The 26,415-nt window shown below is 36.2% G+C and overlaps 1 protein-coding gene across 12 annotated transcripts in view; it reads left to right on the top strand.

The window, feature by feature from the left end:
* The window catches only part of dmd (dystrophin), a 2,688,357-nt gene that overhangs the window by 812,763 nt on the left and 1,849,179 nt on the right, over positions 1-26,415 (top strand). For all 12 annotated transcript variants that reach the window (XM_051926236.1, XM_051926244.1, XM_051926242.1 and 9 more), the window contains exon 8: positions 26,115-26,296. In XM_051926236.1, coding sequence (XP_051782196.1) covers positions 26,115-26,296 — 182 coding nt within the window. The remainder of the gene's footprint in view (positions 1-26,114; positions 26,297-26,415) is intronic.

Here is a 26,415-nt window from a genome sequence, read left to right as displayed (position 1 = left end):
TCAATTTGAATTCATGGAGCCGCAGTGTTTGCAAAACTGTTTGATAAGCTGTATTATATTTAAGAAGAGAAAAGCATTTAAAAAATGTTCCCTATTTTTGCCACATCCAAGTCTATGTGAGTGCACAAAGAATAAATGGTATCTGTTTTTCATTAAGGCACAAGGTGCTCTGTTAGTCTACCGCTAACTATAAATACCCACAACATATGGAACTTCAAAAGTAAATTCTGTACAAAGTTTACCTTTCCTCAAGTCATATTCTCTAAAGAATCCAACTCTCCAGAAGTGTTTTTGGAAGAAGCCTTCATGTTATATTTAGTTGTATATAAAAATGGGAACTGCTACTCTTTTCTATTGATCTGATCACTTGGAGGAAATATACCTTTTCTGAGCTTGCTTGTAATAATCCTGATCAGACTTGCTTTCCTGTTTCCTTGTCCTAGTTCACTTAAGACCTCACCATGAAGTTATCCATAGTACAAAAGTTCTTAAAATGTCATCACAAGATCCATTCCCAGGCAGCTGACATATTTTATCTTGTTGAAGAATATTTAACATATTTTACTTGTACAGTTCTCTGTACCAATTTTTGCACCTACATTCTACATCTCAGTATTGGTAGTATATTTGTTTCTAGTATAATTTTTGCTTAACAGCCCAGCATGGTGCCTCCCATATTTAGCAATGTCCACATATTCTTCTTTCCAACTCCTGCTGTTACACAGAAGAAAGAAAAAGATTTCTTAGCTCTTTTTATAGTAGAGTTTCTGGGATATGCCAATACTAGTACCAGTTTGATGCTTCAAGTAAAATTTTCAGTGAACTGGGAGGACTCATAGAGTGGCAAGATGTTTGACGTGGCTTCATGGTGGTCCACCTGTTCAAAGGAACAGGATCTGCTTGCCTTGATGTATTCCTTTGTTTTTCGAAGGGCATGTATCAACTTTACCATGCACATACTCAGTTCATGTTCAATTGAATTCTCATAATTGTAAAGAAAGGACACGGTATCAGATGCAGGCAAAAATATAATTTCTACAAATGGTCTGCAATAAGTTATAGTTCTTCAGGTTATCCTCAAACATTAGCCATTTGTTTAACAGCTGGATCAACAAAATCTATAAGCTCAGCAATACTGGTCCATATCAGACTTAAATTTGAAGCATGATTAATATGAAGACGTTTTTGAGGTATTAATTAAATCAAAATTATGTCTATCAGAGAATTATACAGGGCTATTTCTTTTGAGGGCCAGTTCAGTTGTTAGAACTGCTGTATCACATATCCTATGTCCTGAAAGAGGTTTCTCCCCTACATTTTCAAAGACATGTGTCTTAAGTTAATTTTCAATTCCAAGCTGGCCCTGTGTAGGTGTGTGTGTGGCACAATGGACTGGCACTGTCACCACAGCTCATTCTTGTTCTGCGCCCAGATGATGAATTGGATTAAGTGAGTTAGAAAATAGGGTTAGGTTAGGGTTGGACTGGAGGTTATATTTTGACTTTCAGCAGTCAAAATTTAATAGAGTATTTCACAGTAAATTACACAAAAACATCCCATAATATTTAATTATTTATTTATTTTATATGTGTATTTGAATACTCTTTTCTATGATAATTAAGCAGTATATTAGACTTGTCTGTGTCTAGGGACCCAAAAATGATATAACTAATATAAAGGATAAGTTTACCTTTATTTTAAAGGTCTAGATTTCTTCATGTGCAGAAACAAACCTTTGGCATTTCACCACGGCTTCTAACGTAATCAGTCATATGAATGTGAAATTTTCCTTCTATGCTTTTGTTCAGGGATATGACACCTGGCAAGAATCCAGTGTATGACAACAACAGATGTCAGGTTCATGTTGGCTTGGACAAAGATAAAACGTCTACACTGAATTAACTTTATCACTTAATTTCTATGTTCTTGGCTGCTCATCTAGGGGTATTTATTTACATATATTTATATTTTATCACTGGGAAGCTTTGTATTTAGAGCCAATTGTACAGAGAACATTGACCTAAGCTACTCATTGTCTGATTAAGTGTTAAATATATTCTGGCTAACAATAAAAGGCACCAAAATGTACGATGTGCATCTCAAAACAACCTCCTGTGTATGTTAAGGATGTCTCAAATGTGTTTCCTGATGTATCAAAATAGCTTCCAGTTCATATCTATATGACAATTATGTCAAGATATTTCAAAATTAGTTTTTGTAAGATGTCCCATCTTTTTCAATATGACATCTAGTCTATTTCAAGATATCCAGTGTGTATTTGAGATATTATAAAATAATATGGAAATCATTTGAGTTATCCTAAAATAAATTCTGACAAAAACAAAAGGAGCAATAAGCTGTTTTGATGTATCTGGAAATGCATTTGAGATATTATTAATTGTATTTTTGATACTGTATATTATTATAGTTGAAGTATAACTGTTCATAAATGAATTCTAGGTACCTTTTAAAATGCACTATTAACATTCTGTGAAATACATTTTAGCATATCTCTAATGGGGCAGAAACCCATTTTTAGATATGAGAAAATTAATTTGAGATATCTAAGATGTAGTTTAAATTTCTTAAATGTAAATCAGTTTTTAGATATGTGTTATGAAATGTCTTGATTTCATTTTGAGATATCTCAAATGCATTTCCAAACATTCTATCTTAAAATGTATCTTGAGATACCTTAAAATGCCCACTGCTTTAAAATAACTTCCTGTACTTTAGGTGTATCAGATACATTTTAGGATATGTTAAAATGACAGGAGGTTATATAAAAAAAAGATATAATGAACTAGCTGTGCTACCCATTTAAGACAGGTTGAAATCTAACTAATCAACATAGACCTCAGAGTTAATGTTTGTAGTGCACCGTGCAATGCATATGTCCCTGTTATATGCCATTTAGTATGGGATTCATAAAAGTAGTGTTAATGTTTGTGATGCGCCATCTGTTGAAATGACAAATGCAATCCATTTTAGTATTTAAAATCTTGTGACGTGCATGTTTGTCATCTTTTGGAGTGACAGAGGCATAGACTGGATGTTCACACAAACACACACAGAGACACCTATCCCTTTATTAAGGTGGATTGTGCTTTAGATATTTCTGAATGCCCATGCATTATTTCAAGATATTTAAAAATGTGTTTGAAATACCTGAAAATGCTATAAATATATCTTGAAAAAGGTGCATTATTTTGAGATATCTCTAAGTGTTAATTTGGCTTGCTATAGGTTTTCTTTTAGATTGGACCTCTTCTTCTAAGCGAACAATTTTGCTCCCAGAGTGAATATTAAAAATTTCAGTTTTCCATCAAGAATTTTTTCAGTTAACAGCAGTAGAGAGACAGCAAAATCAGTTGGTTTGATTGATAAATGTTTCAGTAAAACCACAGTACAATTTGCATCCAATGTAAAAGCATATTTTTTGTCCTGTTTTTGTTATTTTTTGCTTCATGAGAGCAGTAATGCAGATATTTGAATGACAAGAGAAAACTGAATGGTTCAGAGGGTTATAGCTATGTGAAACAAACAGTTATAAGCACACATGCACAGTTAGAATTCATTGGGTACAGGGTCAGGTCAGTCCTACACATTAAGGGTCAGATCTGGTCAGATGATATTTTGAGCAGTCAAGTTTTTCCTCTCATATTTACATAAATTTATGCTCATAAATTCAGATCTTGGCACTGAATCATGGCTGTCATGCTCACAGATTTGCCATTGACCTGACATTCAAATGACCTTACAAATGAGCTAAACAAAAAGAAAACTGTAAGTCGGGAATTTAGCAGCACTGTTATCTGTGGAGGCGGTGTTGTCAGTACAGTGTAACAGACATGAAAATGCTGTTACAATATTGAAGTATAACTATATTGCCCCCACAAAAAAAATAAATAAATAAACAGAAAGAAACATAAATGCTTAATCAGTATATTGCTGGTTTTTATGGCATGTCTTTGGAACATTATATTACACTTGCTATATATTTATTTGATTGGGTTATGTTTTGCTTCTGAAACAAAAAATTAAAAGAAAATAATTTTGAAATCCTATGCTCATATTTTGAAATGCTTCATTTTTCATGAAAGTACAGAAGATAAAAAGAGATATTCTAAGCTGAAATCTTGAGGCTTTTAACTGGTGAACTTGAGTAGCACAGTGTAGTAGTGAGTGCAATTGCTTTACCTCTTCAGGTATCTCAGTTTAAAAACTGGCCTGTATAAAATTCTTATCCTCATGTCAGAACAGGATTTCTTTGGCAACTCGGGTTTCCTTTGCCCTTTCACCTAAATCTGTCCTGTAGTGCTCTTAGTAGATTTAGATAGATAGATAGATAGATAGATAGATAGATAGATAGATAGATAGATAGATAGATAGATAGATAGATAGATAGATAGATAGATAGATAGATAGATAGATAGATAGATAGATAGATAGATAGATAGATAGATAGATAGATAGATGATAGATAGATAGATAGATAGATATGATAGATACTTTATTAATCCCAAGGGGAAATTCACATACTCCAGCAGCAGCATACTGATAAAGACAATATTAAATTAAAGAGTGATAACAATGCAGGTATATACAGACAGACGATAACTTTGAATAATGTTAATGTTTACCGCCCCGGGTGGTATTGAAGAGTCGCATAGTGTGGGGAGGAACGATCTCCTCAGTCTGTCAGTAGAGCAGGACAGTGACAGCAGTCTGTCGCTGAAGCTGCTCCTCTGTCTGGAGATGATACTGTTTAGTGGATGCAGTGGATTCTCCATGATTGACAGGAGCCTGCTCAGCACCCGTCGCTCTGCCACAGATGTCAAACTGTCCAGCTCCGTGCCTACAATAGAGCCTGCCTTCCTCACCAGTTTGTCCAGGCATGAGGTGTCCCTCTTCTTTATGCTGCCTCCCCAGCACACCACCGCGTAGAAGAAGGCGCTCACCACAACCGTCTGATAGAACATCTGCAGCATCTTATTGCAGATGTTGAAAGATGCCCGCCTTATAAGAAAGTTTTAGGAGCTGATGGAAGAATGGATCACCGGCAAACTGATCATTAACTTTATAAAATAAAATTATAAAAAAAATACACCTTGTTAGGTGTTCATTCTTTACTTTTTGTCATGTTCCCATTTTGTTGCAATTTTATAGCATCATGTAAATATTAGATCATTAAAGTCTTTTTAACAGAAATGCAAATGTTGAGTATTTATATTCAATGCCTTTGCATTTTTACCTGTGGAACATATAACAAGATTAATCATCATTCTGTTTCGAAATGCAGAAGCAACCTTTTCAAGAAAGCAAATATAAATGCCACACTGACTGGACAGATTTGTTATTCTGCTTTTAGATCTTTCCAATTTGAATTGATTACATTATTTTATATGAACTTTCCCACAGTATAATTACCTTGTGGAACAATATGATTATAGAGAGGTGCGTTTTTTTTTTGTTTTCTGAGAATAAATGTCCACTAGGACTGCATATTTTATTTTGCACACTTCAACTTTTTTATTGGTACTATAGTAGGTTTGCAGTATTTTTTACAGGTTTTAACAATTAACTTCCATTTTGACTATTTCTTATAGAATATATTATATTATTGTATGTTTTCTGGCATCTGAAAGGAAAACTCTCATAGGTATAGGGAGAAAATGCAAACCCAACACAGAAAGTGAATGGATGTGAAAATTGAACCCAGGTCTGTTGAACAACAAAAACAACAATTTTTTTTTTCATGTATAGCCTAAAATCACACAAAGAATGCCTCATTGGGGTTTAAGAGGGCCTGTTTTTTGACAGCTCCCCAGCCTTGACTCTCTAAATAGACAAGAAAAAAAAGTGTGGTAGCATTGTAGTAGTAGTGTTCACTGCAGCACACTTAGCATAAGTAATAATGAATGACAAGTGCATGACGAATGTTATTAGTACATCTGCACATTTTGAGAATTTTCGGTGATGTAGTCCGTTCACTCTTCATTGCATCCATTGTATCAAAGAAATAAGCCAAATCCAACACATTATGTTAAACTGCCAAGTACCTCTCTACTTCGGGCTTAAATGGGAATTTCCTTTTTCACTTGGATGTATCTCTGATAAATGTGAAATGAAACATACAGAAATATTGATCAGTGAACTGAAGTCAATGTACTTTCTTTTTCATATCTTTGTTTGCTGGAGTGTCGCTCACCTCTTCCGTACTACAACGTTTCCATGTAATCAATAATCACTAGTCTGACAAGTATTAGACTAGTGGTAATTTATCATGGTCTGACAAGTGCCAGAATTCATCCTGGCTTGTGTACCACAGAAGTAGACAAATAGCTATAATGTGAAATATTTCATTCTGCAAGTTTGGGAGGTTAGTGATACATTAGTCTGTTAGGCAAGGTGACATGAAAATTGTTGGTATCTCAACCTCAGCAATAAAAGAAGATTAATTATTAGTAATGTCTTTACTTATACCATGGAGCTCTGACCATTTCTGCTTTGATTAAAGCAATTCATTGCCTCAGATCAGATGCCTTGATGAGGTGAGTTGTGGTTATGAGCCCAAGTATTCAATATGTCCTGAGGGGCTATAAATTGAAAGCAACAGCAGTCCTAAGAGAGGTAATTTAACGTTTGTGTTAAAGTGTGATTTTTATTTAACTTTCATTATTGTTTTTTAATTAACAAATAAAATCTTCCATTCAAATGAAATTATAGAGGTCACACTGATAAGGTGAGAAAATTCATTTAATCCAAGAAAACAGTAAATGGCATGTGCATGGAGTTTATGTTACTATAAATTTGTATTTCAATTCTAAATGAGTACTGTAATGGCTTTAGAATTTTAGCTTAGTACAGTGAAGTCACAAATTTAATTTTGACTAAGTAGAACTTTTATTATATAATTCATATGAAGGAGCCATACAGATGTGCAGCATTTGAAAGGAACATTTCTAGGTAAGCACTGGAGTCATGGTGCTTAACCCAGAGAATATTAATTTCTACAGTTTATACTTTTGTTCTACTAGATTGTTGGATGAGTATAGCAGTGTGAGGCACTTGGGATTTTTAAGCATATTACAGTGTCCTGAATTTAGCAAAGCTGTTTTTAAATTAAAAGAAAGTACAAATATTAAACATTCTTATTCAAAAGTGGATAGATAATTGTATCTGAGGGTGTTGTGGTGGTGTAGTAGTTAATGCTGCTGGCTCACAGACGGAACATCCTGTGGTTAAATTTCACACCCGGTTTTGGTACCCCAAGCCTTCTTCCCCTAGACATTTATGTTAATTGGTGCTTTTAAATTTTAAATCTGATTGCAGGTGAATGCACATGAGCCAGTCTTGTGATGGACTACAACGTTGTGTAGCATTCATTACTAACTTGTGCCTCAATGCTCTCATTTTATTCACAATGTTATACTGTAGATACTGTACAGTTTGAGAATGTTATACTGTAGATGGCTGTTTAAAGCCTTGTGGCAAAGAAAATGAGATCTCTGGAACAAAACTCAAGTACAGTATGGTATTTGTAGGCACCGAAACTTAATTTAACAATCTGAAGGCTTTCGTCCTACAGTTAACAGTGGTATGAGGTAAATTGGACAAATCTGAACCATCAACGCTAGGTTGTGTTTTTCTAAGCACCATTCTAAATAAATGTATGAAATTTAAACTAAAGCACACATTTTTCAAACTCGAATGAAATACCTAAAGGTTTTATTACATAACTGATATGAAGCACTGTAACGGACTGGGGTCCTATCCAGGATTTGACCTTGCCTTGCACCCAAGGCTAGCTGGGATAAGTTTCAGCTCCCCCTAAGACCCTGGACTGGATTAAGGGGGACAGAAAATGACATGACATGATATGAAGCAAATATTTTTGTGTTCTGTTGAAGTTGATTCTGGTTTTCAGTGGATTGTCACAATTGTTTACTAAGCACATTTAGCTCTAGTTTGGGTGATCTGATATTATGTGATAAGTATAGCCTGAATCAGATACCTTTTGTAAAGCAAAATGTGGATATATAGGATAATAAACAATATTTGTGAATAACAAAACAGGAAAATTCTCATTAAGAGGTTCTGTTTGCCAGAAAGGTCCCAGATGCCAACATTATTTCATCGATTGTAACATTTTCAAGTATGCTTTTTCATTCATTTAGTTTAATATGGCTTCATATTAATTAAACACTCCCTACACAGTCAGTACCCAGTAGCATTTTGTAATTTATATAAATTATTTTATTTATTTTTCATCATTCAATTAAAAAACTTGAACTGCAGCATATCTTTGAACACAAATTAATCAAATGTGTTATATGAAATGTGTGATGATAGGTCACATTTCATTGGCTTTATTAGATAACACTGCAAATTTTGAGTATCCAGAGAAATAGCTGAGGTTAGTTTTTCTGTTTCAGCTATTCTAATTTTGTGATATTTGGTTTATGACTGACACGAGCAATATTGAACATGTCTGATGATTAGCTCAATAGGTCCCATGGTGCCGTAGGCATTCTAAGAAATGTTAAAATGGTTTCAGTTGTTTCTGTTGAAGCATTGGTCTAAACCTTTAGTATGTGCTGATTTTTTTTAAGAATGTTCCTTTAAGAAAACACTAAGGCTACTGATATGTAATATCTGATTATTTCATGGTAAATGATAGTGAACATAATCTGCTTGTACATGTACATTAATTTATCAAAATAGCAAAAAATGCAGGGCAAATTTACACTGAACCAATTTGAGCTGTCAATGGGCTGAAACTGGATTCACCAGAAGTAATCCATGCAGACATGAGGGTATTGTGCAAATTCCACATACAAGGTATCCAGGCCAGGATTCAATGCATTCTAATAGTGTGCTAAAGCAGCGCCCAAATCAGTGTCCATGTATAAAATAACAGTGAGTGTTAAATAGTCGGGGCAAAGAAAATCAATTCTTATAGACCACAAAATGAGTGATTGTTAGCTGCTATCTGCAACATAATTTATTAATATATATGCAAAATTTTCTTCTTCATAGTTAACATATTTACTATGAAGTTATACTAGAGGGAACTGAAGTTTGTTGAATGTTTTAATAAATAAAAAAAACCGACATCAGATGATCTAACTTAATGTTAAACTTATAAAAGAATTCTGACAACTTCTGAGAAAATATACCTGTTAAAGGTACATTATAATTGGCATTAAAATTATTCTATGAAAATATAATATTCACAGGAACTAACATTTAATTTATTTTACATGTCTGTTCAGCCACATTTTGAAATTGTCTAAAATAGCATTTCAGTTCTAGTTTTAACAATATTTTTATGAAAACAAAGCAGATTAGCAGTTTTCTATATGTTTAAATAGTGGTAATGTTTACAGCCAGAGCTCAACTCCACATATCATATACAGAAGAGTCCAGTTTGCTGCTACTAGTATTTGATGTGTCACAACATGTCTTGAGAAGTGTCTCATAAAAATAATATTGATATTGATCGAAGCCCCACAAAGCCAACCTCATTCTCAACATAAAAGACAAACAAGGGAAATTTGACAAGTTGACAGTTGTTAAATTGTCTGGTATAGGTGGCAGCTTACAAAACAGTACAATTTTAGTAACATGGTAAAATAAGAAGTACTAACTACCAGCTAGAGACTTTTAGGTAAAGGTAACACTCATACAGATTCAACAGTATTTCTTACAAGAGGTTTTGAATGACCACTCTTTACAGTAAACAAAGAATATTCAAGAACAGTCCTGCTGTGACTTTCAGTGGTGCCTAGTGGTACTCCCGAATTCAAGTCCTTATAATTAACAGCTGCTACCAGAATTCATATAGCAAGCTGCTACCTGTATGAAACCATTAGAGTTGCCAACAGAGCTTACACTAGACCAGGTTCTTTAATTTTTTATAGCATTTTCTGCAGTTAATCATCATTGTCATTATTTTTTTTCTGTGTTTCCTGGTGAACGTCACTTTAAGAACAACTTGAGCTGATCTGACCGGGCCTCCCTATCCCTAGAAACCTTCTCAAGACCTTCCTTGAAATTACTCATACACAGTTGAGGGATATAATTTCACTAGCATGTATTGGGTCTACACCTTTTGGTTTTTCTCAAATGAACTGTAGCTTACGTCCCATGGGAATTCTTCAATACATATCCTAACTACATGCCCAAATTGCCTTATCTAGTTCTTCTCAATCTAGACAAACAGCGATTCACCCCCATGTTCCTCCTATATTAAGCCAGCCATACACTATGTGATACTGGCACAATTTTAGCCTGATTGGCATGTCACCGATAGATTTTGTGAATCCGCCCAAATTTTGGTTTTATCTGCCTTTGTTTCACATGCAGTATAGAGGGGGTTGCGATGCCCAGTTGCATCTTACAATTATGCTGTTATATAATCTAAGAAATTTTTGTCATCAGAAATTACAGTAATCCCTCTGCGAAGTAGCGACCTATATTTATTTTATTATTTATACATATTTTAAGGCTTTATAAACCCTTCCCACACTCTTATAAACCTTTCTCACTCTCTTGTTAACCTTTCCCACACTCTTATAAACACTTCCTATGCTCTTAAACACTTTCTACATTCTTAAACACCGCAGACCAACACTGCACACTGCACGCAGCGATCAGACGTCAATGTGTCGGCACTCGCTTTGTGAAGGGGGGCAGCTGAACTCACGCTGAGCAGAAATGGACTTTGTGCTGCTTCTTCCAAAATGCCTGCTTGTCGCTCTGTGCGTTCGGAAGGAGGAGGAGGTGTGTGTGTGGGTATGTGAGGGCTGAACGCACGTTAGCTCAAACCCCCCTCCCCGGAGGCGCAGTTCGCATTGTTAAGGGGGTGGGGAGCTGAATGAATGCTAAGGAGAAGTGGACTTTGTGCTGGCTTTGTGCTGCTTGTCGCTGCCTGTCAATAATTTAAAAGCCTGTACATCACCAATTTTCCTGTCTCACTGTCTTGTCTTGCGTGAAGTTAAAATGTTTTATAATAGTGAGATGTTACTCATATCCTTAGCCCGACATCCACATATCATATGTGTTAACCAAAGTGTGTTTTATAAGTTTACCTGTGTTTAAAGCATGTGGGATGGGTATTTTGAGGCTTAAACTATAAAAATGTTTATTTATATGGTCTTTCTATATCGCGGATTTTCTCCTGTTGCTGATGGGTCTGGAACATAACTTCCGCGATAGGCGGGCAATCACTTGTATTTAAAAACCCGCGAAGTCGTGAATCCGCAAAAAGTGAACCGTGAAGTAGCGAGGGATTACTGTATAGTTAGCTATCTTGTAGTGTGAGTAATCTCACAAGTCGATTTTTTGATGTTGCCGTCAAATTTTCCAAAATTCATTGCTGCAACCGCAGCAAGTGTGCGTGTGGAAACAAAAATAATAATACATGTGGCACAGAGAGAATGCATGGTATGGATGGAGAAAATGAAGGCCAAGGTAAACTGACCTGTGGCAGCAAAACTCATTCCTATATGTCTTGGTTCTGGATTTGGGAAATGACTTTTTCCAGAATGTGATTGAGGTCATCAAATGAAAATGAAAAGAAATGAACACTATAATTAAAATCACAATTACTTCACCAGATTAGCCAGATGACATATTGAATTTGACTTTGAAGAGAACAATCATAACAGGTACACTTACAAGTGGTATTATTTAAGTAGTAGATTACATGAAGTTGTAGGTTACTGGTTTAGATTTTTGAGAGGCATTACAACATTTGATCAAATCCATTTACAGTACCATTAATTGTGCTGATCAGGTGACTATAACATGACTTTTTGAAAGACACATATCAATGTGAATTTCTGACAGATACAGTAGGAGAATTTTGTATAGTATACATTTGAGGTAAACTCATACATGCATTTTCTGGCCCTGCTTTTCAGATTCTCTTCCATTAGCATCAGGCACAAGACATTTCACAGGCCCCTCACAGGGCATTTATATTCACATTGTCATACTCAATAAAGCCATGCTAATTTAGGATCTTTTACAAAATTACTAAATGCTATTGCTATGGTATTTCACATTGCACAATACATTGCAAATGATATACTGCAGTTTAAATATTCATTAATGCAAGTGAGGGTATGCTTTTTACTATGATGGTTCAAATACATTGCTTGCGCACTTTTTTGTGGCAGTTAGGTTTTTTGCAGGTTTCAATTTCATTCAATGGTTTGTTATTATGTTGCCAATGATAATACACTTTTATCTAGATAACCACAGATGTAAGATTATTGTCCACATAAAATATTACTGGAGAGTCTTCAGTATTTTAGTATACTTAAGGACATAAGAGATGGGTTGAATGTCATTGAAGGCCATTATTTACTGACAAGCTAAACCTCAACAAGCTGTCATTTGCAGGATATTTTAAATTAGTTCTTTTCTATTGAGCTTACTTGATAGATTTCCACTTGGTTAACTGATCTGTGTATCTATTTCCCAGGAAAATGAAATTAATTTGCCTGGATTATGTCAGAGTGAAAGTGAGGAAAATAGGAAGTTGTATATCACCGCTCAAGTATGTGGCATATCATCATTTTGAGAAGCTTGTAACATTTCTTTTTAGTAGGCTCTTTAAATTCAGACTCTCTGTGAGGCTGGAATAATATGAACTCAGGGAATTTTATTTTTGCTAGGCTTTAAGTAATTTCTTTATGGCATCTGCATATTTTAACCACCAGTGATTTAGTGATTCTATATGGAAGAAGATTGCATTAATCTTCTGTTAAATTATGATGTTTATCCACAGAAAATTAAAAACTACAATCCAAAGTATACAAGATAAAAGGGTAACAGAAGATTGCAGGGTAACAAAAAATAACATTGAATCACAGTAGCTTTAATTTGCCTTTATTGGCATTGATCAACAGGAAAAGACAATTTAATGACAAAGTGAATGCAGATCTTTACAAAGTGATCTAAATTAATTACAAATATAAAAACACAAAATAATTAATTGTATAAGTATTGACCTCCTTCAGGTCAGAATTTAGTAGATGCATCTTTCGCAGCCATTCCAGCCTTGAGTCCATATACACAGGTCTCTATCAGCTTTGAACAGCTGAACACTGCAAGTTTTTCTTATTTTTGGCAAAACAGCTCAAGCTATGTCAGGTTCCAGGTCTATATCACTCCAGGACATTAACACTGTTGTTTTTTAAGCCATTCCTATATAGCTTGGGCTTTGTTTTTCAGGTCAAAGATGGAGGTTTCTTGCAGACGGCACTTCAGGTTTCCCTGTATTTTGTTGATTATTCATTTTACCCTCCCAGTCCTTTCATAGCTTCGTTTGATAATGTACAATGTTTGGCTTATGCCAAACATGAGGTTTAGTCTCAAGGCCCAAAAAACTTAGAGCATAGAGCTTTCTTCCAGCCAACTTTAGAATCTCCCTTTTGACTTCTGGGAAACTCTAGGTGAGATGCATTTCATTCTCTTTGCCACTCTCCCATAAAGCTTCTATTGCTGAAGCTCCTGAAGAACAATAGATTTTGCACTGGCTGTCCAATTTGATCCACTGTATCTTGTAACTCCTTCAGAACTATCATTTGTCTCTTGGTGAGCTCCCTCATTAGTCTTGCTCTTGCTCAATCTGTCAGTTTTTGTGGACTGCCTGCTCTAGGCAGACGTAAAGCCGTGCCATACTCTTTCCATGTCTTACTTATTGATTTAACTGGGCTCAAAGGATTGTTTAGTGACTTGAATATTTTCTTGTCTCCATCTCCTGACTTGTGCTTTTCAATCTCCTTTTCAATGTATTTCTTGGAGTGTTCATTTGACTTCATTGTGTAGGTTAGACCACCACATTGACTCATCACAAGCTGGAGCTTCCAGTTAAGGTGCATTTATACTACAATCCATTGAAACTACAGACAGATGATCTCCAAGAAACTAATTATGAGACTTCTAAAACCAAATGGCTGCAGTAGTGATGATTTATGTGTGTTCTATTAAATGAGGTGTAAGCTTATGTGAACAATTATTTTGCATTTTATACTTGTAATTAGTTGTGACCTCTTTGCAGAAATTTGTTTTAATTTTGACATTAGTACATTTTTGAGTCTTTTTATGTTAATTGGTGTCAAAATAGTCAAATTAAATTCACTCTGATGCAATATTGTATAACACTAAAATGAGAAAACTACTAAGAGGGTGAGTATTTTTTATAAGAATTGTATTTTCCTTATATTGATACTTTCAAAGAAGGAGGAACTTTCCTTTCACCTAAATGCAGCAGAGCATTATTCATGACATTACAAACAGGGTTTAAATATGTTCTATGGTTATCAGAAAGATGCTTAATCTTTATTTGCTGTCTTAGAAAAAGAAAAAGAAAAAAGAGCAGTTTTACAACTGTTTTATTTAGCTTTGTCTTTATGAATAATTTTGGCTCCCTTACCTACTTGCCTGTTGACCTATGTTCTGTTTCCCACTTTGCCTCTACCTAATGGAAATATTAATGAAGCATTATGTTCATGGCTGCTAATCTCTGCTTTACGTTTGTTATTGTTTCTTCCTCAGTATGTACCACAGCAGCCTTTCTCAACTCATCCACATGTCATTTGCACCGAGCTAGATGAGACAGGATGCTATCTCACTTTTCACTTTTAAGACTCAAATCTTCTTTATGGTGACAGCCATTCGCTTAATCTAAGTGAAATTGCTGCTCTTAGTTGCATATTTATTTCACAACAATTTTTCAAGGACTTGTTAGATAAACCACATGACAAAACAGTACAAAAAGAGGTATTCTTGCTTAAAAAGTTCACACTGCATTATTTTTTAAAACTTTTTTTAACTACTCCCACAAGCAACACTTCGGTATAATCTTTAACTTTTAACATTTCTTATTTAATTCAGATACCACCTCATCAGCTTTCGTGGTTGTTTTACCTCATCTAAATGTCAAATCTTATTTCCAGAAGATGAAAATTGCTTATGTAAATATCATTGCACAGTAAACCTGCAATGGCATATCATTATTGGCTGTCAGTTAGCCCAACCATTTTCCGCTTTTAAACCAGTTAAAATTCAACCTTTACCTTCAAAACCACGGTAAGCTTGTCCAAACTACTGAACATTTAATTTAACAAGCATTATGAAGAGAACAACACATAAGGTGGAGTGTAGTATAAAAATTTGATGCATGGCTGAGGTGAAAAATACTGACTTAATAAATCGTCTCAGAATGAGAGTATAAAATGCTCAGTTGTTTGAGCTTTTTCAGGAGCTATTATTCAAACAGCCCTGTGTCTATATATTGTAAAATTATAAATTTGAAAGATTTTACAGTGTATTTATTGTAGGTTGTGCAGTTTTGAATTCCTTTAGATACTGGTCAATTAAAGGTCTAAATAAGCATATAACATGAGATCAAATAATTCACCCTTATTCTTGATTCTTCTTCATTGTTTTTTGAAATAATCCTGCCCACTGGAAAGCTACTGCTGCCACTAATGCTGAGACTTTAACTCTGTTTAATTTCTGGAGGTTTTAGATTGCACTTACCAATCCCTGGACTTTTTGTTCTGTGACAATCCCACTGAAGTCTTTTGTTCATAGATTAGTAGGTGGCACCTCACAGATACTGAGTGTGTCTAGAGTTGCTTCCCACCATGTGTCCATCATTATTGAAATCAGCTCCACTGAACTCTACAATGGATAAATAGAATATAGGATCATAGGTTTATAGGGTCCAAATTGTCACATTTACAAAGTACCGTGAATTTCTTACTTGTACGTGCCAATCAACCTGCTACCATAATTAGTGAGTAGAAACCTTACCTCAAAACCTCTGTCATGCTTACCTTAAATAATTAAATTGTCAAAACCTAGCAACACAGAAGATGGATGTGTAGCTTTTACTCCCATTGGTTACACATCTTCTTGCACTGGATACGGAATGCTACACCTCTGGAATGCTGGGTTGTCTCATTTTGGGTGGTTATCGTGTGATTTCTCCAAGCATATTTCTGACGTTTTACATTTTATTGGTGACAAGACCATAGCAGTCTTTCTTATTCTGATGCAGTTTCTTTGAGTGGACAATTATACCTTTAGGTTGCATAAAAAATGCCTCCACAACAAGGTTCTAGGATCTTACAAGCTTCAACTTACCTTTAAATATGAAGATGTAAATCAATGGTATGCTTTATCTATAACCTACCAAAGGCAACATCTACTTCTGTGTTATTTTTTTGCCTTACTTCTTAAACTAGAGCAGAAATAATGGATGGACAAATGAAATATATATATATATATATATTATATATATATATATATATATATATATATATATATATATAAAATTATTACAATGAGGTGTTTAGTGGGGTGGCACGGTGGCGCTCTGGGTAGCGCTGCTGCATCGCAGTTAGGAGACCCAGGTTCGCTTCCCAGGTCCCTCCCTGCGTGGAGTTTGCATGTTCTCCCCGTGTCTGCGTGGGTTTCCTCCGGGTGCTCTGGTTTCCTCCCACAGCCCAAAGACATGCAGGTCAGGTGCATTGGCGATTCTAAATTGTGTCTAGTGTGTGCTTGGTGTGTGTGTGTGCACACCCTGCGGTGGGCTGGCCCCCTGCCCGGGGTTTGTTTCCTGCCTTGTGCCCTGTGTTGGCTGGGATTGGATCCAGTAGACCCCTGTGACCCTGTAGTTAGGATATAGTGGGTTGGATAATGAATGGATGGATGAGGTGTTCAGTATTTTAATAATTGTGCTCCCAGTCAAAGTTGTTTAGTAGAACCCAAAAGAATATCTCATGACAAGCAACACCCTTTATATAAACTTTAATAAGTTATAAAAAATGTTGTCCTTTAGATTTCTACCTACCTGCAAACATGGTTTTGTTAAATATTGTGGCTTTCCTAAAGTGGTTAAAATTAGTACTTAGTTTATGGTAATCCAGTTGTTTTAATCTTTCATTACAGAGAATATCTGTTTATCATAGGAGCACTGCATATTTTGCAGTATCAGGTTCTCTGAAAATTGCCTAATCCTGTCATAAAACAACAATAACATTTATTTATATAGCACATTTTCATACAATGTAGTTCAAAGTTCTTTACAAGATTGTTAAAGTTACAGGAACAGAAAAAACAAATAAGATTAGGTAAGAGTATTAATGAAAAAGTAACAAAGAAAGAAATGTCATCTATACGATCTTATTAAACATAGATATGTAATTAGTAGAAGGGTAGTGTCCTTACTGTGCATACAATGTCATATTGTAAGTCTCTAAAGATGAGTCCGGTTATATGGTCAGATGGCTGCGAGGACAGAAAAAAAACAAAACAAAAAGTAAACACATTTGAATTTTAAACTTTTGAAAAGATGGAGATGGTCAGTGCATATTGAGATTCAGTGTTGTTATGGGTCTAGGGAAGAAGCTGTTCCTTAGTCTGTTTGCCCTTGATTTGATCAGAGGGCAACAGGTCAAACCAGTGAAAACCGGGATGTGAGGGTTCCTTCCAAAATATCTTTTGCCCTGCCAGGGAAGCAGAAAGTATACAAGTCTTCTAGAGAGGACAGGGAACTGCCAACAATCTCTTTTGAGCTGCCATGATGACATGCTGAAGCCTCCTCCTTTCTGCTGCAGTGCAGCTTCGGGTACCACAATGTGATATAGTATGTTAGCACGCTCTCTTTGGAGAAGTGGTGAAAATACACTATCAGCTTTTGACCCAAATTATTCTTCCTAAGCAGTCTCAGGAAATGAAGTTGCTGCTGTAGCATTTTTAATGACCACCTTGGTGTTTTCAGTCCAAGACAGGTCAGCAGAGATGATGGTACCCAAAAATTTTAAGGCTGGGACCCTTTCCACACAATCACTGTTAATGCAGAGGAGTGCCAGTTCTGTACTGTTTTTCTTGAATTCAAAGATGATTTCCTTTGTTTTCATGGTGCTGAGTGTCAGGTTATTTGCTGACCTCCAATCTAACAATTTCAGGATATCCTTACTGTAGGCAAACTCATTCCCCCTCTGCAATGAGTCCAACCACCATAATTTAATCAGCATATTTGATGAAGGTGTTATTAGGGTGGGCTGGACTGCAGTCACGGGGTGTAGAGATCAAACAGCAATTGACTCAGCACACAGCCTTGTGGGGAACCGTTGCTAAGTAAGCAAGTTGAAGAAAAGTGGGAGCCAACCGTCACTGTCTGAGGGTGGTTGATGAAAAACCTTCTTATCAGGCGCAGAAAAGTAAAGGGATACCTAGGTTAGACACTTTACTGACTAGAATGTCTGGACTAATTGTATTAAAAGATGAGCTATAGTCAATAAAAACGTCCTCCCCATACCTCTCTAGGCGTTCCAAGTGGCTCAGTGCAATGTGGAGAGCTGTAGCTATGGCATCCTCAGTGGATGCCTGCAGGGGTTACAAGACCATAAGATCGCCCTGCCTACATTGGGCACTCTACCTAACATAAATGTTTCTTAAGTCACTACATATTATTTCCAGGCTTCGTCTGAGAGGATTCGATGAAGTCAGTCTCGTAGACAGCTGGGGTTACCTGCCTTCATTCCAGCATCACAAGGTGGCTGCATGGTGCTTTGATCAAGTGGTAATGGCTCAAAACACCACCACAGAAGAAACAGAAAAGAAATCACAAACCAATGCAGCATGGGAAGGACAAACAACCTGAACATTTACAAAATATCATTTGGCTTCACTTATAATGCTGGTTTAACTTCTTGAAACAAACCGTCTTTTAAAACACAGAAATGAATCATGTGAAGAAAAATGACACCAGAGATATAAAAAAAAGGCCTGGGGTTCAAAGAGAATACTCCATTTAATGAGGTGGCAGGTATAGAAACTAGTGGGTGAGTACAACACCAGGTAAAATGTTTGTTTATTTTTTCTTCTAAGTAGTCTTTCAGAGACAATGTGAGCTGTGTTGATGGTCCTTTTAAACTGGAGTTCCTTTGGGGCGAAGATGAGAGTGAAAAGATGGATATAGACTGGATAAATTTTTGGCTGGGTCAGCAACGCTAGGGTTGTACAGGAAGAAAACAGGCATGTGAACCCTCTACATTAACTCCACTGTACGGACAGTCATGGAAACCAACAAATAAGAATCAGCATCAAAAATTTAATCAAGAGTTGGTGTTACCTGGCCTTGAAGCTTTCTGAGTTTACTCCAGATGGTTTAGCATGGAAGAAAATGTCCAAAGTTGCAACAACATTGGATGATTTTAGTAGGAAGACAACCAGATGCTAATAGATGGCACTAGGAGTTTGTGTTAGCAGCTCTTTTTCATCAACTTTTTTGGATTTTGTTTATAAAAAATGATCTAATAAACAATCTAGTTACTGTATATACCCTTTTTATGAATGGAACTTGAATATCAGAGCTAAAAAAACACTTCTGCAAAAGAATCTTTTACCTGACCTTCAACTGTTGGTCTCCAACAATTTATGGCTTATTGAATTTTTACATTTGGAAATGCATTAGTAATTATGCTTCATCATAGTAACATTTTATTTTTATTTCTAGTACAAGCTTAATCCTATTTATGTGAACATAAATGTAAAAATAATTCAACAGGTAACAAACAGAGTTACACAAATCAGAGGGACATACTGATTACCAGTTCTTTATTATTATTATTGCTACACACTGCAAGAATGTTAATAAATTTGAAAGACTGAACTAAAACTTTAAATGATTTCCTAAAACTGGGCTTGTGCTTAAATGACTCCATCACATAATTCACCAAAATCAATTATTTTTTGACTTCTTGTTGTGTTTATCCTTCAAACATAGTCTCATATTCTGGAATATGAGAAGATGCTGCTTCTACTTGAAGGCACTTAATGCTAAAACAAAGCCCACTGGAGAAGTTTTAAAGAGGAAGTTGCAGTGGTGTTGTTGAGTATTTTTTGCAAACTGATTTTAAGATAGCAATTATTAGTATAACATATTATGTTAACTACTATTTAGTTCAGTCATTTTTTGTTTTAATTTTTTTTCTTCAAAAGTCTGTTATTAACATTTTTCACTTTTTAAAAGACTGCATTGGTAAAACAGTTCTACCAATATATGAGACTCTGTCCTTAACAGATAATTACCACATAGCATTATTTTCCTAACACTAGTAAACTTGGCCTTTTGTAGCAAATGCATATCATTCGTTTCCTAGTATTGTACCTTGTATAAAAAGTTTATAATGGTCAATGTGAATGTTTAAAACTTGAAGCAAAAAATTGGCACATGCAATGCAAATCTAACCTGTTTGAAAATATACACCTTGATGATATTCCTATGTGATGTGATGTGTTTAGTCATATTATGGAATGATTAGCAGAGATAGACATGCCACAGATAGAGTAGTTTGCTTTTTTACACAATGTGGAAGTCAATTTCTAAAAAAATGATATAATGATTTTGTGCATGCAAGCAACAAAAATAGTCAGCATTAAGAATTATCTGTAGGCATCAGCCATTCCTATTATTTAAATTGCAGCATTAGAAATACAGGAGTTTTAGCTGGACCGTGAAAGACGGCTTCCAGTCCGAGCTGACTTTGTGTTTCTAATGACAAGCTAATATACTATTCACATATTACAAAACACGAGGTAAAATCTCGTAACTAAAGTTGGAATTGCCTGCTGTAAAATACACAGATTAAATTCTTCTCAGATACTTTGTGACAGAAAGTTGAAAAATGCCGGTGTGTTTTCCATCATGTGAATTAAATTGCCAGTTGAGCTTGCATTGGGCTTTTCATGAGCTTTCCTTTGCTGCGGTATTGATTTTAATAACAGTTGCTAAATGGTAATATAGGAATCAGATTCTGTCATAAAATTGACATTGTTAACAGAGACTAAATGGAAATCTCCAGCTAGGTTCACATAAAACAAAAGTGTTATCAGCTGAATAATTATGTAGAATTGCACATTCTAAAGGTACACAGGCATAATAAGAATCTGAGTGACATTTAGTAAGAGGTTTAAGTGTTCAGTTAACTATTTGCATTATTTCTCTAGATTAGGCATGATTATTATAGAGCAATGAAGGAAAATTAATTACTTTCCTCCACTGGAGCGGTTAATGTACCACAGGGTAAAATTGAACACTCCCTAATGTAAAAAAAAAGGTTATGCTTTATCTGTCCTAAAAGCTGTCAAATATTTCACAATAAAAAACATGGTAAATATATTTTAATAATACAATTTAAGGACAACTGATGGATTCCATTTGCAGCCAGCATTTTCTTCTTGGTGCATTATCTTTTTCTTGCTAGTACTGTAAGATATCATGTTTATTATTGTTACTGTGTTGAGAATGTGCAGTTATTAGCTTCAACTCTGGTATTAAAAAATGAAAATGAAAACCATGGTCCTTATTTTCTCAGTAAATGTCATTTAGCTCTAATGCTATTGTCTTCCTAGTTTAAAGTATGTAAAACAGCAAGTACTGCTGCTGATGCACAGTGATAGTAAGTGCATAGTTGTTAGTTGTGTTTGAATAAATTTGGTGCATTAAACTTGGTGTAAGACTTAATGTAACTTGAATTATCATCCATCCATCCATCCATTTTCAACCCGCTGAATCCAAACACAGGGTCACGGGGGTCTGCTGGAGCCAATCCCAGCCAACACAGGGCACAAGGCAGGAACCCAATCCCGGGCAGGGTGCCAACCCACCGCAGGACACACACAAACACACCCACACACCAAGCACACACTAGGGCCAATTTAGAATCGCCAATCCACCTAACCTGCATGTCTTTGGACTGTGGGAGGAAACCGGAGTGCCCGGAGGAAACCCACGCAGACACGGGGAGAACATGCAAACTCCACGCAGGGGGGACCCGGGAAGCGAACCCAGGTCCCCAGGTCTCCCAACTGCGAGGCAACAGCGCTACCCACTGTGCCACCGTGCCGCCCGCCTTGAATTATCAGCATAGGTTTAATGGTGTGGGCCTCTTTTTGGTGATATCCATTCTTTTCATATCAATTGACACCACTCTCCAACCCACATCTACTTTAGCCTGAGGAAGCATAAAATGCGGTCATAACAGCAGATGGAGTTAGGGAATCTTTTCAAGTGAATCTGTTCTGAGTTGTTGCTTTCCATGATAGTGATAGAGGTGATGTCTAGAGAAGTGCATGAGCGGTTGAATGTTCTAGTTTTTTTATTAACAAATTATGCAGAACTGAGGATGATGGTAGGCCTGGAATAAGTATAGGAGAGGAGAGGTCGGGAGCATGCGCTGCTTACAGCACATTGCTTCACCCACCACATAGCAAAACTATCCGGATTGAGATCCGAGTGCAGCCGTGCAACGGGTGACACCTCAGCACCTCACTGAACAGTATAATGTCATCATAATTACAGTTTACAGTTTCTTGAGGGAGACTGAATCAGATGATGATGATGTACATACTATGAATACATCACTAGAGAGTTAACTATATAGTACAGGCCCCCCTTGCCTGTTCTAGCAGTTCTTGTGTATACATGTACGTATATTATTATTTGCTATATTGAATTTTTTTAATAAAAGTAAAGACATCAAAACTACAACATATGAAATAGCGTGTACAAAAATTAAACATTAAAAAAAAAACTTTCGAATTTTAGAATAATCATAGTAGTTTCTGCCTTGATGACAGTTTTGAACACTCCTGACATTCATTCAACCAGCTGCATGAGGGAGCCTCCTGGGATGCAGTTCCAAGAGTCTGCTGAGCATCTTGCTGCCTACTTTACTTCACTCTCTGGCCCAAGTCATTTTTAGTGGGTTTAGCTTGGTTGACTGTGGAGGCTAGGTCATCAACTGAAGTGCTCCATCACTCTCCTTCTTTGCCAAATAGATCTTGCTTGGCCTGAAAATGTCTTTTGAGATGCTGTCCTTTTGAAAACAAATGATGGCCCAAATAAGTGCACACTGAAAAGAATGGTGTGCCTCCATGCTGGCTTTATTGTTTCTTCAATTCTAAATAAACAGTCGAACGATGTCAACTTCAAATCTCCTCCTGTTCTTCACCCTCCTATATCAGATAGTTAGAAAGATAGGTAGGCCTTAAGTCACAGGGCCTTTGGTAAGAGGTGGCAGCATGAAATTGTGGCCCTGGCCCCTCTCCTGTCCCAGTATTAGTTTGGCAGCATGCTTGTCCAACCTCCTTAACTGTCCTGCCTGTATGCCTCAGCTCTACTTATCCCTGCCATCACTTTAAAATATAAATAGACAGTTTTGCATAACAGTAAACTATATGAGTGGCCTGCCCTGCATTTGATCCCTTTCATTTGCTAACTCAGCGGCACTGTTACAAGCAACTCTTAATTGCTTTTCACACTGAGAATATATACAGTAATTCTGCATCAATGCTTCCACTGAAATCTCAATAGTGTGCAGGTGTGCAGTAATCTAGAGTAAATTTAAAAGAAAGTTATTATGAGCCATTGTATTGACCCAAAAGAATAATTTGCCATTTTAAAAGCATAAGAAAAACAAAAAAGTGTCTCTAAATCGTGTAGTTGACTTCAGTCTTATCTAACACAGTACAAGTAAATGCATTTCAGGATACACTTGGAAATGTTGGTGATTTATACACTGTGGTTCCCTATGTTTACCTTACATAGTAAATGTGGTAAAACATATTTTTAATCAAAATAATGTTCAGCTAGCAATCTGCTCATTAAATAAAATTGTGCAATATAGCTAGTTACTTACATAGGAAGAAGTATTGCATCTGCTTTTTAAGCATAAAATTAAATATTCATATTTTGCATACCAAGTATCTGTTATTTTAACTTTATAGGAACTTTTCTTTACATTTATTCAACAGTAATGTTTTCTGAATTGTGTGTGTACATTTTGGTTGCAATTTAATATATATAAAGAATTAAAACAGTTTTTTCAAAAATTGATGTAACCCTCTTTTTTACATCTTCAAGTAAAATTTGACCCATTTTCGTATTTGAAATCTATAAAAGCACCCTAATTGAATCTATTCAGAATGAAACCTCGTGACTTTTTCTGCATTTCCACAAATTAACAAAAAAATAATCTTCTTTTGCTTTAACTGAATTTTAGTGGCTTACTCTTCATTTAGGGTGATTGTTTGTTTACAGCAAATACAGACATCCTGAATGACATCTTTTCAGCTAGGAAACATAAGGGATTTACTAAAGTGACCTAACTTTACAAAAAGCAAAACATTTTCCAACTCATATTTTTTGTATAACTGTACATTTTGAACACTGCCATGATTCAGTATTGACTTTAATGGATTTTCCAATGGATTCATGGTGCATTTTTGTTCACAACCCATAAAAACTTCTAAAATGTCATCTATTCTAAAAATCAGGGTAATTGGTACTACATGTTAAGATGGTCATTCAATATAAAATAGGCTTGTGGTAAAAAAAATTTAAAAAATCATGTCCAGGGTGCTGTAACAACTCTAGGGGGTGTGCCAGCCACCCAACCCGACACAGACAAATGCTAGAGGTACACTGATAAAAACAAAGATTTTTTTTTTTCACCACGTGGGAAACGCCTTCCCTGTTTCCCACAGGCACAACTCAGTCCTACCAACACAAAAGCACACCATACTAACAATTCTTCTCTCTCTTTACTCCTCCACGGCAAGCTTCGTCCACCTTCCACCCGACTCTGGCTCACCAAGTACTGTCCACTGGTCCCTTATATAAGGCACCCGGAAGTGCTTCAGGTGTTTGTTGCCCTACTTCTGGCAGCACTTCTGGATGTGGCGGAAGAACCGCTCATACAGGCTCAGGAACAGCTGCAGTGCCCCCTGGCAGCACCCCCAGATCCCATGAGGGCTGTATCGGTCTCCATCTCACATGAAGGCCTGCGGGAGTCTGAGACACAGTTGCTACCCAGGGTGGCTACCATCTAGCACGGGGAAGGTAATGTTCTCTCCACACTGGTCCTTCCATAGCAGAGGTGTCCTGGCTGGGCTAGGGCCCTGGCCTTCTATGACAGTGCATATAAGGAGGGTCAGAATCAAAATCAAAGAGACCTGGCATTGAATCAGCACTGGAAGACATTATGAGGGTTAATTAAGTGAAACTGAAAGATATATTTTGTCAAAACATTTGGGGCATACTTGAAGTGAAAAGAGGTCTGAAATTCAAGAAGTACTGAAACACTGGAGAACTTATTTTTTAGCTAACCAAGTAAGACTAATGGACTGAGTGGCCTGCTGTCATTTCTCAAGCTTCTTATGTTTCTTTCATGAAAATAGGTACTTCTAATGAAAAATGTATGTTTTGAAATATAAATCATTGAGGAAACTAGTAAACTCTAAATATCTCTTCTCTAGTTAAAAGTCAGAATAGCTAACTTAATATTTCTATCCATCCGTCCATCTTCCTAACCTGCTTATCCAAGGCAAAGTCACGAGGCAGCTGGAGGCTATGCCAGTAATTATAGAGTATCAGACAGGTACAACCTCAGGAAAGGGCACCAGTCCATCCTTGGGTGAAAACACACACACACACACACACACACACAAAGAGGGCAATTTAAAAACACTAGTTCACCTAACCTACATGTCTTTGGACTGTGGGAGGAAACTGGAGAACCAGGACAAAACCCCCACATACACGGAGAGAACATGTAAGCTTGATGCAAGGAACACCTATGACATGAACTTTGGTCGCCTTACTACAAGGCAACTTAATATAATGTTTTACTTGGAATATTACATTTGTGACAATGCACCTGCCATGTGGCATCATCACTTTCTTTTATATTATAACTAAATCTGATGGCTGTGACAAACTGCCTAATCAAGACTAATGAGTTCCAAAAAGACTTCCTTCATACAAGAATTATTATAGACCTTGATTTGCTTGAATGGAGCAATGAGTACAATTTTAAAATTAGCATGTATCTCATCTGCATGCAAAACAGTCATGATAATTTAGAATTGCTTACACCCTTCTTCGAATAAGGCCTTGTAGGAATTTTCTGCACTACCACATATCTTATTATGGATGTGGCACAAATGTACTGTATTGCTAACACATGGGTTCACAGATACTAACCACTAAACCATTTACTCTTGATTTCTATTGACAGATGTCGCGACTGCACATCCAGACAAGAAGTCCATCATCATGTATGTCACATCACTGTTTCAAGTTCTGCCTCAGCAAGTAACCATTGAAGCCATCCAGGAAGTGGAGATGCTCCCAAGGCCAACAAAGTTCACCCCGGAGGGACATTTTCAACTCCAGCACCAACAACGCTATTCTCAACAGGTAAGCCCTGTAGATATTGCCAGTATGTACAGTACATAAGGAATTTAACTACTGCACTTGTACAGTAAAGTGTATTAAGAAATTATGGCACATTGTTCAGAAAATGTCTCATAAAATTT

The sequence above is a fragment of the Erpetoichthys calabaricus genome, chromosome 4 (genome assembly GCF_900747795.2).
Source record: "Erpetoichthys calabaricus chromosome 4, fErpCal1.3, whole genome shotgun sequence".
Classification (NCBI taxonomy): domain Eukaryota; kingdom Metazoa; phylum Chordata; class Cladistia; order Polypteriformes; family Polypteridae; genus Erpetoichthys; species Erpetoichthys calabaricus.
The sequence above is the reverse complement of the archived record's forward strand: the minus strand, read 5'-3'. Positions and strand labels throughout refer to the sequence as shown.